Source organism: Microcaecilia unicolor, chromosome 6 (genome assembly GCF_901765095.1).
Source record: "Microcaecilia unicolor chromosome 6, aMicUni1.1, whole genome shotgun sequence".
NCBI classification, from domain to species: domain Eukaryota; kingdom Metazoa; phylum Chordata; class Amphibia; order Gymnophiona; family Siphonopidae; genus Microcaecilia; species Microcaecilia unicolor.
The window spans coordinates 67,665,447-67,681,400 of NC_044036.1; the positions used below are offsets into that span (position 1 = coordinate 67,665,447).

At 41.8% G+C, this 15,954-nt stretch overlaps 1 protein-coding gene across 2 annotated transcripts in view; it reads right to left on the reverse strand.

Moving 5' to 3' along the window:
* Positions 1-12,823, reverse strand: part of GTF2B (general transcription factor IIB) — a 63,063-nt gene extending 50,240 nt beyond the window's left edge. The window contains exon 1 of one of the 2 annotated variants that reach the window (XM_030206048.1): positions 12,802-12,823. Coding sequence is in view for 1 of the 2 variants with exons in the window: in XM_030206047.1 (XP_030061907.1) it covers positions 11,923-11,939 (17 nt within the window). In the remaining variant the exon portion in view is untranslated. Of the gene's footprint in view, positions 1-11,922; positions 11,987-12,801 lie in introns of those variants that run through there. The other variant, XM_030206047.1, reaches the window with a different exon arrangement.
* Positions 12,824-15,954: the final 3,131 nt, after the last annotated feature.

Below are 15,954 nucleotides of genomic sequence, written 5' to 3' on the forward strand. Positions count from 1 at the left end.
CACCCTAACCACTAGGCCACTCCTCCATGACTTATAACTCTCCTCAATCGGAACGTTAAAAAAAAAAAAAAAAACTTTTATCTATTATTGCAACTCAGCCTCCTCTTTTGTATGTATGAAATACATGTGTGATTTTATATCCTCCTGGTAGGAGGTCTCATAGGACTGGATCCTCTCTTGATTGTAACCATATTTCTGTCACAAACAACAATCCGGGCTGTTCGAGTTCCAACCAGTAACCTCACTACTAAGGCTTTGTTGACCAAGGAGCTTACATTGAAGTAGTAGCAGGGACTGGCAAGACCTTGCCGTTCAGTTATCTATTTTTACGTATTTCAGTACATTTTTCTATTTTTTCCCTCATGTACTTTTTTAATGCTGACCCTCTTCCATCTTTACTTGATATCTTAATCTCTATTGGACTATTGTATTACTCCAAGTTGGGTAATGGAAAGCTTAGACTTCTAACATCCTCTCTCACAATTCTGCCATAATAATTTGGGAGCCATTTCTCTAATCCATTCTGCCCTCCCTTGGTTGTACTGGCTATGCTGGCTATTAACAGCATATACCACCACAATCTGTCCATTCTGGAGCACAGAGAGATTAGATTGCTATCAGGGAGTTCTTGTATCCTAGTGAGACTTGAGCCTTAGGCGGCATGCCGGCTGTATCCCCGCCACATCTGACTTTCAGTTCCAAGGTGGGCGGAGTTTGCTCCCATACCTTCCCTTCGTATTATGAAATAGCCGGTTAACTTTAAAAATAAACGGCTATCTGGATTAGCCAGTTTAGTTGGATAGCCTGCTATCTTTGGCAAAGCTCGTGTAGATGGTCGACAGTCTGATTTCTCTTCTCCCTCTCCGTTTGGGTAGGATGCGGAGCGTCTGGGGCTCCCGTTCGCTGCTGTATAGGATAAGCAGCAAAAAATCTGTTTTGCTGTTCTAGGATCTTGCCAGGTACTTGTGATCTGGATTGGCCACTGTTGGAAACAGGATACTGGGCTTGAACCTTCAGTCTGACCCAGTAAGCTTATGTTCATACAGCAATGGAGCCAAGGAAATATATATACTTTAAATTATGGCACAGTCATGTGTAACACAGAGAGGGATTTAGAACACTGGCAGGACATTTTACTAAAGTTTTGCACGCACTACAGAATTAGCATGTTATATTCTAAGAAGCCCACAGGTATATAATGGGCTTCTTAGCATAGCAAATGCTAACGTCCGTTAGCTTCTGCTAAGCTTTAGTAAAAGGGTCCCTGGGTAATGATAATTTTACATGATTAGGTAGGATAGCTAGTGTAACAATTAGGACTCCTTTTACTAAGGGGCGGTAAGCCCACTGCAGGCTTACCACTCACTATACAGAAAGTACTGCCGGGCTACCGCAGCAGCCCAGCAGTACTTCCCATGCCTAGAGTGCCGTTATTTCCGGCGCTAAAAAAAATGGATTTATTTTTGTAGCACCAGAGTGTACCCGGCGGTAATTGGGCAGTGCCGTGCGCTGCCTGGTTACCACCAGGTTAATGCGAGAGCCCTTACCGCCACCTCAATGGGTGGCAGTAAGGGCTCCCCCCTCCCGAAATGGCCACGCGGCAAGTGCTTTACTTACCGCCTAGCCATTTCCTATAGGAAAGAGAGATTTCCCTTTTACCAGCTGTGGTAAAAGGGGGACCTTCATAGTCTTCCTTGGTTTTTATATTTGTTCTTTGCTCTTCATAAGGTTCAAAGCAAAATATTTAGGCAGATTTGGAAGCCAGACCTCTGAGAGCAGCACAAAGGGTATTCTATCAGAGCAAAATCCCAGGGGGGGGGGGATTGGTTCCAAATGGAATGGAATACTACAGAGTGGCCTAGCTATGGGTATCACTTGAAAGGCAGGAGTATCCTAGAATGAAGATGTGGGTTAATTTAGAGCAGGTGATGGCAGGGAAGGTTCTGAAATGGAGCAACTGCTGATTGCCTAAAGAGCAGTGGGTGAACGCCCAGCAGCCCAATCCATGACTATGCCAATTCGGGACAAGTGTAGTCTTGAGTGCCGAATGGTAGAATGTACTCCAGCGTGAAACCTATCCGATACAATAGGGCATTTCCACCTGGAAGTATGTATGCTGTGTATGAGAGATGGGAAGCCAAGGGTCTGGCAACTCTTGGACAATTATCATGGAAGTGACAATCAGCTTTGCGAAGCTTCAGGAACAATATGGTCTGAAGAGTTCAGATTTTATTCACAGTTTACAGATGCAACATTACCTGAAGAGTTGGGTGGGGATGGCAGAAATTAAAGAGTAAGTGGGCACCGTTTGAGGAATTTTGTTGCAAATTTAAAAGAGGATGGGGAGGTTTGTCAAAGTTGTATGACATGCTGACAGAATCGGCAGGGGAAACAGGGACCTTATGGGAAGGACAGGCAAGGGATCTTGAAAGGATTATCATCAATGAAGAATGCTCAGCTACCAGAAACAGTTCACAAATTATTACACAGAATGCATGTCACACTGACACAGTTAAAAGCATGGCACCAGAAAGGAAAGGGAGCCTGTTGGAAAGGATGTAGAAAATAAGGCAGCTTTTTTTCATTTATGCTGGGACGGGGTGGGGGGGGGGTAGGGGGGTTAAAATACAAGGTTTCGTGGCAGCAGTAAGTAGAATCATACAGAAGTGACAGGGAGAATTATATATCTAACATCTGCATGCTGTCTGTTAAATGTAATTAAAAAAACCTTGACTCATTCACAGATACAAAACCAGAGTGACGTGTGCTCTAAAATGTTGTTCCTCCCTTCTAAGAGGTAGCATGACTCATTTTGTACTTAACCTACAAAACTGTTGAACACTGATGTGCAAATGAAGAGAAGCCCTAGGCTGTCACTATGTGTTGTCAGTAAATTACTGTGACATCCACACCAAAAAATAAAGACAAACCAAGGTCACTGTGTTCAGTTTTGGAGGACATATATTGCTAAAGATGTAAAAAGACTGGAAGCGGTGCAAAGAAAAGCTACAAAAATGGTATGGGATTCGCGTTGCAAACCATACGAGAGACTTGCTGACCTGAACATGTATACGTTGGAGGAAAGGAGACAGGGGTGACATGATAGAGACGTTCAAATATTTGAAAGGTGTTAATCCGCAAACAAACCTTTTTCGGAGACGGGAAAGCAGTAGAACTAGAGGACATGAGTTTGAAGGGGGGAGAACTCAGGAGTAATGTCAGGAAGTATTTTTTCACAGATAGGATGGTGGATATGTGGAATGCCCTCCCGAGGGAGGTGGTGGAGATGAAAACGGTAATGGAATTCAAACGTGTGGGATAAACACAAAGGAATCCTGCTTAGAAGGAATGGATCCACGGAATCTTAGCAGAGATTAGGTGGCAATGCCAGTAATTGGGAAGCAAAACCGGTGCTGGCAGACTTCTACGGTCTACGCCCTGATCGTGACTGAATAGATATGGATGGGCTAGGGTGTAAATTTTAAGGGGTTTCGACGTTAGCTTCAGAACTTAGTACAATAAAAGTGATGGGCAGACTTCTATGTTCTGTGCCCTGAGAATGGCAAGGACAAATCAAACTCGAGTATAAAGTATCACATACCATGTAAAATGAGTTTATCTTGTTGGGCAGGCTGGATGGACCATACAGGTCTTTATGCGCCATCATTTACTATGTTACTATGCAGATCAAGCAAAACCAAGCATCCTATGTTTCCAGACTTGTACTTCAAGGCTTTCCTGAATTTAAAAGAACAAAAAGGCAGCACCAATCTCTCCATCTCACCCTATAAAGATAGTTAGCCACTCTCTTACATAAGTATATAAGTACTGCCATACTGGGACAGACTGAAGGTCCATCAAAGCCCAGTATCCTGTTTCCAACAGTGGCCAATCCAGGTTACAAGTACCTGGCAAGATTTCAAAACAGTACATTTTAGGCTGCTTATCCCAGAAATAAGCAGTGGTTTTTCCTCAAGACCATTTTAATAATGGCTTATGGACTTTTCTTTTAGGAAGATGTCCAAACCTTTTTAAACTCCGCTAAGCTAACTGCTTTTACCACATTCTCTGGCAACAAATTCCAGAGTTTTATTACACGTTGAGTGAAGAAATATTTTCTCCGATTCATTTTAAAAATTACTACTTTGTAATTTCATTACATGCCCCCTAGTATTAGTATTTTTGGAAAGAGTAAACAAGCGATTCACGTCTACCCGTTCTACTCCACTCAGTATTTTATATACCTCTATCATATTTCCCCTAAGCCATCTTTTCTCCAAGCTGTTTCAGCCTTTCTTCATAGGGAAGTCGCCCCAGCCCCTTTATCATTTTCGTCACCCTTCTCTGTACCTTTTCTAATTCCATTATTATCTTTTTTAAGATGCAGTAACCAGAACTGCACACAGTATTCAACATGAGGTCACACCATGGAGTGATACAAAGGCATTATAACATCCTCATTTTTATTTTCCATTCCTTCCTAATATTCTTCTGCTGGATAATATTTTAACTAAATCTGCATCCATTAATTAATTTAGCATTTGTATCTTTTCCTCTCCCAAATTTCTAACATAGCAGAGAAGACCAAACAAAAGAGACAAAACTATCTGCATTCCATCCCATTCAATGACAAAGGCACATTCTGTGTTGGAATTTTGTCAAATAATGTAAGGCCATCCTAATATGTGGAAAATATTTAAGGAGCATAAATCAGGTCTGAAGTTCCTGCACAGCCAAGTGGGATTAACCAATAATATATAATATTATGATGCAGTATTGTGAGAACTGGCTAGTATGTGATTCTAGATTAAGCAGTCCATGGGCAGCACTGCTGCTCTGGGTTTCTTCAATAGCCCTGTATCCTACCACTGTGGCCAATTCTCAAAAGAAAAAAAGCACTAAGAGTCTTCAAAACCAGAACAGGCCCTTTAATTAGTGGTGTAAATCGATGCTGTACATCATTAACCTGACACAGACTGTTTTTCAGCATTCAGTAACTGCATCAGGGGTCGTACAACGAAAAATGTTTCCCTAATGAGCCATCCACTATCCGGCTCCTAGTAAATTATAAAACTATTAAAAAGATCAATTCTCCAGCAGTCCGTTGTCCAAAAAAACATACAAAGTGTACTGCTGCGCCAATTTTCACCAAGTAATTTCTCAAAGTTCACGTCCAGAGATAAGTAACAGTTTTCCCAACCAATTCATTTCTGCACTTTTCCTTCAAGACCTTGCCCAAATTGTTTTTCGAATGCTGCTTGGTCCATTTGTATTTTACTGATTACTCTCCAGTAATTTCATTTTATGATTTCGTTAATTTAGATACTGTCTTGTGTTAGTAAAATTATGAATTCCAAGCCCTGAAAACTCATTCTGCCATGTATATCATAAAAATCAATGGACCAACGCTTATGAATTTTGTTGTGCGCCATCTTCAGAAATATGATTAAAGGGAAAGGAAATGGGATGTGATATACCATCTTTTTGTGGTTACAATCAAAGCCGTTTACATACTATGTACAGGTACTTATTTTGTACCTGGGGCAATGGAAGGTTAAGTGACTTGCCCACAGTCACAAGGAACTGTAGTAGGAATTGAACCCTGTTCCCAAGCTGCTACATTAACCAGTAGGCTACACCTCCACTTCATTCTACTAACCCCAACACATTAGTAAAAATACTGTTTCTTAAGGCATACAAATCCCAGTTATTTGTTTGCATCCCGAAACCCAAGATGATGGCAAAAGATAAAAGAAAGATACTGTGGGATCCTCCCGGATTCGATTATAAAACCTTTAAAAGTTCTTTTTTTTTCCTTTACCCAGTCATTTAGATAGGGACATTTTACATATATCCTCTCAAAAAAAAATTTTTTAAAGAAGACTGTTGATTTAACACTGAAGATTATTCTTCCGAACCCTCCTATTTGCGTACCAATCTTGTCCTCCTTAAAAGTTGCGAGCCCCCATGCGATGGTAATGTTATGTCAAAAGGGGAAGAGCGCTTCTTTGTTCTGACAGCCGCTGCTTGGGGACGGTGTAAAAGCCAGATCTGCAAGATCCCCAAAATCTTCCGGATCTGTTAAGTACCAACTTAAGACTGGAACGCTTCTTTGTTTTGACAGCCACCGCTGCTTATAGTTTGCAGCAATCACTAACCATATCCCAGAACTACGGTTCTCTATTCCCCTCTTTCCATTGCAAATCTTGAAGGAGGTTAAACAAGGAGGTTTAATAGACTGGAGTGGAACTGAGCCTATCTAGTCTACTGTAAGCAAGGAAGCCATTTGGTTAATCTCTGTTTCCACTCCCCCACGCAGCAGTCATTGCCATTCACTCAAAACATGGCATTAAAAATGATTGTACCTGCTAGACACAGCAGAAACTCTCTTTTCATATCTCCAAATCTTTCTGGAAGGGCTGTTTACACCTAGATCCAGTTGTATTCATTGTCTGAGGGGCAGCATACACCTAGATTCAGCTCTATTTCTCATACAAAGGACTGTATACATCTGGATCCTGGTGCATTTCTCATCAGAAGGGTTGCATACATAAGGATCCTGGTGTATGCAGCCCTTCTGATGAGATCTGTTTTGCTGATTTCAAATTTTATGTGATATGTTCATAGGTTAAGCTTTCAAATACATAACATTTCTGTCAAATTAAAAAAAAAATCACACACATAGGCATAAACATTTGCAAGTATTTTTATAGAGAACTATCTTTATTGACATCATGAAGGCAAAAGCAGGCATCTAGCGCTCCAATGAAAACCACAATACAGCATTGGAAATAAAGCAGCTTCTGGAGTACTGACCAACATATTTGGAAAATAACCCTCCCCCCCCCCCCTTCACAGACCCTTGAAAATTCCAGCAGCCCCCCACAACTCCTCTTAAATCTCCCCCCCCCCCCCAATAACAGAATGCAAATCTACTTTACTATTGTTTTTGACAAACAGAGATGGCTGTTTAAGGGGGAATCGGCTTCAACTTTATAGTCATACCGCCTCCTGTGGACCAGATAAGCTCATCCCATGTCCCCTCATTTAACCTCAAGGAGACAGAATTAAGAGTTTTCAGTTTTGGCATAGTATAAATCATCACAAGAACAAAATATAAGAAAACCAATGGACTACATTAGGGGCTTATAGCCCATGTAGTTATGTTTAAACAAAATAAATCTGCATGAAACAAAATATTTATTTTTATTTGGACTTATAAAACCACTTGCCCCTGAAACATGTTCAAAACAGAATAATCCATTTGTGTATCTAAAAGATAAATGTCAACAAAACAGATGAAATGTGCCCCATGTGCCCCAATGAACGGAGAGTTTAATTCTACTTCCATTTAATTTCAATATATTCCATCGTCTTTATAAACATCAGGCTTCCCAAGGCAGATGCACAGGCGCCCCGTATAAGAGGCTTGGGGAGGCTAAGTTTCCCCAGCCCAGCTGTGACCTTCCCCGCCTGCCTCCTCCTCCTCCAAATGTAGCCCCGATATGCAAACCTTCTAAGACTCCCACTGAATTCTACTGCCGCCACTTCTGTTGAGCAGCGACAAGAACAAGCACCGCGCTTAGCCGCTTCTCTCCACAGCCAGCATAAGAACAAAAAGAAGTGCGGGGCCGCAGCAGCCTTCAGGCATGCGCTGTCAGCTCTGCCGTCCTCTGCCCCCATTTACATCAATTTCCCATTCCGGGGGCAGAGGACCAGCAGAGTCGACAGCGCATGCCTGAAGGCTGCTGTAGCCCCGCGTTTCTTTTTGTTTTTGTGTCAGCGCATGCTGTAAAGAGACCCGGAGGGAGAGAACATGGCTGCAAACGGTAGGGAAGTGAGGACGCTGGAGGAGAGAGAGAGAGTGGAAAACAGCAGGGGAAAGCCAGAGAGAGATGGGAAGAGAAAGAGGGGCCATGGAAAAGAGCAGGGGAGAGCCAGAGAGAAGACACTGGATGGAAGGGTAGGGAGGGAAACAGGAAAGACGCTGGAAGGATGGGGAGAGAGAGGACATGCTGAATGGAAAAGGGTCGAGAGAGAGAACTGTCTAGAAGGAAGGGGAGATACAGGGAGACAATGGATGGAAGGAGAGGGAAACAATGGACGGAAGGATTGGGAGAGGGTAATAGGTGGAAGGATGGAGAGAGAGAAAGAGGGAAGACACTGGATGGAAGGGTAGGAGAAAAAGAGGGCAGGTGCTGGACATGGATGGATGGAGGGGAAGGAAGACTGGAAGGAGATGCACATGGATGGAGGGGAGGGAAGGGAGGAGAAATCTGGACATGGATAAAGTGGAGGGCAGGGAAAAGAGAAATGTTGGACAGGGATGGAGGGAAGAAAAGACAAAGGAACAAGGATGGAGGGGAAGGGAGAGAGGAGAAATGCTGGACATGGATGGAGGGAAGGAAAGTAGATGCACATGGATGGAGGGGAGTGAGGAGACATGCTGGATATGGATGAAGGGGAAACTGCTGAATTTAAGAGCTGGATCGGAACACTGAAGGATAGGGACAGGGCTACAGATAGTAGACAGGATGCATAAGGACACAGGAGGATGGTGGACATGGTGAGAGAAAAAATATCAAATGGAAAGAAGACACTGCATAAAACAGAAGACACTGGGACCAAAGCAAATAGAAAAACTAAATGCTCAAAGGTAGAAAAAAGTATTTTATTCAGAATATGCCAGCTTTTGGAAATGTGCATCTGTGATATTTTGCATTTAAGTTTTAATTTCTCTTGTACTGCTACATGCTGAGTCTGACTTCTTGAGGTAACTTTCCAGTTCAGTATTTTGCCTTCATATGAGATGTGTATGAAACTGGCTGAGATCCACAATGGGTCAAGAAAGACTGACAGCTTTATGTTTACTGAACACTGAAAGTGATCTTGCTGGTGATATTAACACTGAGCAGATCATTGACACCTGTGATGCGAGGTCTAGTCGCCGGATGTTACTTCACTAATGAGACCATTTCACTTTGGGATTTTCCATGGATGGAAATAGAAGTTTAATAATTGATAACATTTTTGAATAGTATACATTGGTTAAAATATGCTTTGAGCAACCAATTTTTTTCTTTGACATATGATACATATCTAATATCTAAATTTAATAAAAGGTATTGTGACTTACTTTTTTTTTCTGTGTGTTGTCAGACAATTATGGATGCAAGCCCAACCCCTGGCACCAGCCCTAACCCCTCTCCCTTTAGCCTCCCCAAACAGTTGGGCCACTGACCGCCTATGGGCAGATTACAACAGTTAAGATGAACCCATCAGGAAACAGGATATTCTCACTGAAATCTGGCCATCTGAATTGTATAGAAGAACAGTGAAGAAAACTTAGCACAAACTACAGAATTTATAATTGCTGTTTCTACTAGCTACAATAATTTTTTAAGTCGTTTTAGTGATATTCAATTATGTCTTTTCTCCTACACCTTGTAAGGCACCACCTATCCAACAAAAACAGCTTTAGACTTGTTACAATAAAGAACGACAACGTGGATGCAGCAGCTCATAGTTTACATGCTGTGTTTTGAGTGAACGGCAATGAATGTGCGGCGGAGTGGAAACAGAGATTAACGCTTATAGACAAATTAAAACAAGACCCCTTGATCTCCTCTGCATTTTCATCTTTACTAAAACTAGATAATCTTATGGTCATTCCATCTGATACTTCACTGAAGTCATCCTTATGGTATAACCCTAATATTTGCAAAAATAACCATCCTCTCCAATGGAAAGAATGATTTCACAGTAGCATTTTTTTCAAACAACAAATTGAAACCGTTCTCAGCACTTCAAACTCAGTTCAATCTGCAATCTACTCAATATTTCCGTTGGATTCAGTTGAAGCATTGTTTTGACTCCATCCAGACTTATTTATCATCCTTAAGACTGGCTGCTCCCTTCTCTTTTTGATTTTGTCTCTTCAATCACATCAAAAGGTCATGTCTCCAAGTTATACAAGTTCATGATTACTTCATTCTACAGTGGTAAATCTAGTCTACAATCTATATGGGAATCTGAGCTGAAATGCTACTTGACAGATTAGCAGTGGAGTTTGTTCTGGACCAAAATCAGTAGACCTATAGCATCTGCAAAGACTCTCTCTTCTTTCTTCATCACAGGTCGTTATGGACTCCTAATAAAATGAAAATTGCTGGTCTCTTGGACAATAACTTGTGTTGGTCTTGTAAATCAGCTATAGGAACCTTTAATCATATTCTTTTTGATTGTTCTAAAACCTTCAAATTTTGGAATAATATTTGGTGTGTGATTTCTGATATTTTTCATTTATCTGAAATACTTTCAATCAGTAAAGTCATATTTGGTTCGCCTGTTATTGAAAAGGTTTTAGATAAATATTCCTCCAAATTATATGACAATGTTAATTGCTATAGGTCTAAAAATGGTTTTAGCAAATTGGAAGGATAACTTCTTTCTTTGGTGGCATTCTGTTTTACAAATTCACAAATCTGACTTATCTTTAGCCATCCAAGCTAAAAATTCCTTATATTTTGACAAAGTGTGGTTGCCTTTAAAAACTTATCTTTCTTTAAACAAGAGCTCTCCATAATATTTGATTGTAGTTTTTGCACGTAGCCTTTTGGTTCTAATTGCATTTATTAATTTTATCTAATTCTAAGTAAATTGCAGGTTCTGTATTGATTTTATTTATAATTTTATTATGTTTGTTTTATTATCATCATGCTGACCAAGATCCTGCAATACCAAATATTTATCTATTAACATTCCTCCACTACTCATGATGTATTATAAGCCACTTTGAGCCTGCAAAGAGGTGGGATAGAAATGCAACAAAAATAAATAAAATTTGCTTTTCCCTATTCCCACCCCCCTTTACCTCCTCTGTTATATACATATTGATATTCTTTGATCTATTTGATTATTCCTTGTATTTTGCATCTCTTATCCCTGTACCATTATAAATTAATAAAATTTCATGGACTGCTGAAACAGAGATTAACCAAATGGCTTCCCTGCTTACAGTAAACTAGATAGGCTCACTTCCACTCCAGTCTATTAAACCTCCTTGTTTAACCTCCTTCAAGATTCGCCACGGAAAGAGGGGTATAGAGAACCGCTGGGTTATAGCTGGTGATCGCTGAATACTGTAAGCAGCGGCGGCGGCCGTCAAAACAAAAAGCGCTCCGGTCTTAAGGTAGTACTTAAGTTACATTAGGTACAGTTGGTATTTCAGAAACTAAACTGTCATGTTTAAAAAAAGAATGTTATATTACTAATTAACACGCCGCCAAATCCCATGCAATACTGTTCAAGGTGGGTTACAATACAGCCAACATAAGACTTCCCGTCTCTACTTCTCACCTCTAAAGACAAGCATAAAAAAACTATCAAGTTCGTCAAAGCCACAGGTTTTTAAAAAATAATAATATTCAGTCACCCGAAATCAACAGATATACCTAATCTAGTAGTTTAATTATGACTAGGATTATAAAGGAAAACCATGTAAAAGAATAAAACCGTGCCGAAATACTGGCTACTAAATAAAACCAGAATACAGCGACTAATAACAATGTTTAAAACATCTCAGTTAGCCACACTACCCTGACTACATCTGCTCATCGGATAAATATTTCATCTGACAACTCAAGTGAAAGATATGACTATGAACCGATGTCATGTGAAATGGATAAGAATAAAAATACCCTTAAATTTAGAGGAACCAAGGGCCCCTTCCTGCCTGCCCTCTTTTTTGCTTCCTTCTTTCCTTCCCATTGTGTCAGCGCCTGGGACCTCTTCTACTTCACAGTTCAAGACATACAGAATTGCGGGAAACTACATCTACCAGTGATTTCAGCAACAACGACGACCTTTCTCGCCATAGAGAAAAAACCCTCTAACCACCACCGGTATTGAAAAGATACTCACCGGCTTGTCGACGCCATACTACCTCCGCAGGAACTTACGAGCTCCTTAGTCCGTCCCAGCAGGCCTCGCGCCCCGCTCCTTTTATCGGTTCTCTGTCACGTGTCAGGATGGCTATGTACGGAAAGCGAAAGTGACCAAACAACGCGATCTGTAATGGCTGCGCAGTGCGCACGCCGTTGTGCATCATCAGAACATAGGAGCAGAGTTGCTGCAGTTCTGGTCTTGTGCAACAGGCACAGCGACAACTGTGAACAATGGTTCGGTTAGCGTACGGATAAAGCAGAACCATAGTAAAAAGACTCGTTTGTTCCTCCCGTGGTTATCAATAGAAATCAAACAAAATAAAAAATGGAAAAGAAAATAAGATGATACCTTTTTTATTGGACATAACTCCCGTGGTAAACCGGCATTGTCACACTGAATTGCTAGACTCCAGCAGGGCTCTGAAAATGGCTCGGTTGTATTCAAGGGAGATGATAGAATGCACGAGTTAGATTTTAAGATTGTTGCAGTATAGATAAGCTTTGCCGTGTTCGTCCTCTTCGGTGTGGAAATAAAAATTAAACACACAAAAAAAATAGCCTTCTCATAGACCTAACAGTGCATTTCATAGGAGCCAACTTTTTCAAAATGTTAATAAACAGTATTCTCCCTCTCTGTTTTGCATCCCTTTTATTTTTCAAAACTTGATTTGTCACTCTTTTATAAACATCTTTAAAGGGTTTTGTGCCTCAGTGCAAAATTACCAGTCACTGAAAAGAAAAAAAACACATATCGAAAGCAGGGGCGGACTGACCATTCGGGCAACTGGGCAGTGCCCGAGGGCCCAGAGGCTCTGCCTGGATGCCTGCTGCACACTACAGCCCTCTCCAGTCTTACCGTTAAAGGCGCACCGCTGGTAATCTAGTGGCCTCTGCAGGGGGGGGGGGGAGAACATATTCTTTCCTGCCCATTGTGCTGCCGCTATTCCCCCTGCCCGGCACCACCCTACTTTAAAAATGGCAGCCAAGACTCCCTGTGGAAGTCTTATGACACTGGCAAAACCTGCGAGACTACCACGGGAAGTCTCGGCTGCCATTTTGAAAATATGGCAGCACTGACAGATGGGGGACTAGCACCAGCGCAATGGGCAGGAAAGAACATGCTTCCCCCCTCCCCCGCAGAGACCACTAGACCATCATGGCCCTTCAAGTAGGACTGGGGCAGTAGGGACATCGGCTGCGGTGGTAGGGGAGGCAGCAGCATGGCGGTAGGGGGGGTGTCGGGCAGCAGCTGGGCAGGGGACCCAGACCACCCTCAGTCTGCCCCTGATCCAAAGGGAGAAAACAAACCATCAGCTCTCTCCCTTGTTCAAGAGATTATCTAACCCTTCACTATCCCAGCTGTAAAAGTGTAATCTACATGTCAGGATTCTCTTACCTCTGTACCAAATGGTGGAATTCCTTTTGAAATGCATCAGATAGGAACCTAATTATCTGATATTCTGACAATACCTTAAAGCCTCTCTGTTTAAGCAATATCTCACAGGTAATCATAATTAATTTAAACCCTAATTGCACAATTATTCATTTTCTCAGTTCCATTCTAATTGGATGAGATTACTCATTATATGGATGACTATAAACTGTTACCTTTTTGCATCTAGCATTTGTTTCTGTATTACATATTGCATTTCTCCTCAAACCTGAAAAGTTTCCAAAAACCTCAGTACCGGATACAATAAAATGTCTTCCAAGCAGAAATCATCATAATCCCGACAATGATCCCTGTTTTGTCAGCATCTCCAGCTGCTTCAAAGGATAATCTTCCAACTAATGCACCTTCAAACATGGCTCCCAAGCTTAAAGAAGCTGATGGAAAAACACTTCCAGTACGAAACCTGGAACTGTATACCAGCCAATCAGAAAAAAGCAAACCATTCAACCCTTTGCTTCAAACTACATATAGTAACATATAGTAGATGACGGCAGAAAAAGACCTGCACAGTCCATCCAGTCTGCCCAACAAGACAACTCATATGTGCTACTTTTTGTGTATACCCTACTTTGATTTGTACCTGTGCTCTTCAGGGCACAGACCATATAAGTCTGCCCAGCACTATCCCCGCCTCCCAACCACCAGCCCCGCATCCCAACCACCGGCTCTGGCACAGACCGTATAAGTCTGCCCAGCACTATCCCCGCCTCCCAACCACCAGCCCCACCTCCCGATCTCGACTAAGCTCCTGAGGATCCATTCCTTCTGCACTTCCATTCCTTCTCAGGGCAAACAGTCTTAAGTGTATAATTGCTCTTTCTGGTGGAGTTTGTCAAACAAAAAATCAAGTATCCCACATTTCAATTCTGAAAAAGAAAGCTGTGTCCATGAACAAACAGGCCAAGAGTATTCTTACATCTGGGAGTCCCTAGCTACCAGGCTTATCAAAAAAATAACAATGCTAAGATAATAGGGACTTGAAACATTGAGGCCTTGAAGTCAATCAACCTTAAAGTATATACAATCAAGTTGTGGAAGTGCAGCCTGGAACAGAATACAACTGGGCCTAGGAGGGTAGAGTTAGATTCTGGACACCAAACAAATTCTACAGAACTCTGTGACTGAACAAACCGGCTATCACATCAGGTATCCTGCTTAAGGCAGTAGTGAGATGTGAATGTGTGGACCAAAGACCATGTTGAAGATTTGCAAATCTTCTCGATGGAGGCTGACCTTAAATTGGCTACCACCATAGCCATGGCACTGACATGAGCCTTCTACAGTTAGCCCAGCCTGGGCATAAGTGAAGGAGATGCAATCAGCTAGCCAACTGGAAATAGTTGATGGCTACCCCCATCCTGTTTGGGTAAAAAAAAAAAAAAAAAATCTGGGTGGATTGTCTGTGGGTTTTAGTCCAGTCCAAATAGAAGGCTAAGGCTTGCTTGTAGTCTAAGGTATGTAGTACATTTTCGCCAGTATGGGCATGCAGCTCTGGGAAAAAAGGTTAAGGTAGAACTCCGACATTACCTTAGGAAGGAACTTAGGGTGTGTGTGAAGAACTACCCTGTTGTGGTGAAACTTTGTGTAAGGTGGGTCAGCTACTAGGGCCTGAAGCTCACTGACTCTGCGAGCTAAAGTGACCCTCACCAAAAACATAACTTTTCAGGTCAAATACTCCAGATGACAAGAGTCAAGTGGCTCAAAAGGAGCTCTCAGCTGGTGAAAATGACATTGAGATCCCATAACACTGTAGGAGGTTTGACCGGGGGCTTTGACAACATCAAATCTCTCATGAATCGAACAACTGGAGGCTATACAGAGATGAGTGTAGGGAACTTGGGAGGGCTCAGGCCCTAATGTTTGTATGGTCAGAGCACCCCTCTGGATAACGAAACAAAGGTTACCTGTAACATTTGTTCCATCCCCCCCTAATTATTCTGTATGCTGTTTTCAATCCTTGCTAACTAGATCAACCTGCAGGGTGGCCTTGTGAAATTGTGCAAGGACAGCCATGTGACACTACTCCTGACTAGACTGGACCCAAAAACATGTTTACGCATTTAGCATGGTTTTGTTGGTCAAGCGATGGGAGAAGGGGAAGTGAACCTTTCACCAAGACAGATGTGTGTGGGTGTGGAGACAGTTATAGAAGATCTTGGGGAAGGAGGTGCGTCACGAGAATGGAATTAAAAAAACCTTTTTTTCTGTATTTTTGCTGACCAATGTTAAGGTCATGTCTAGGGCCAGATACTGTACAAGGCAGCTTAAGAAGGACAGCCATGTGACCCACACTCCTCCTGATTAAACTGGACCCAAAGAAATATGTTTACACATTTAGCGTGATTTGTTGGGCAAGCGATGAGTGAAGGGGAAGTGGACCCTTCACTGAGACGGATGTCTGTGGGTGTGGAGACAATTATAGAATATCTTGGGGAGGAAGGTGCGTCACAAGAATGGAATAAAAAAACCTTTTTTTCTCTATTTTTGCTGACCAATGTTAAGGTCATGTCTAGGGCCAGATACTGTACAAGACAGCTTAAGAATTTATTGATTGTG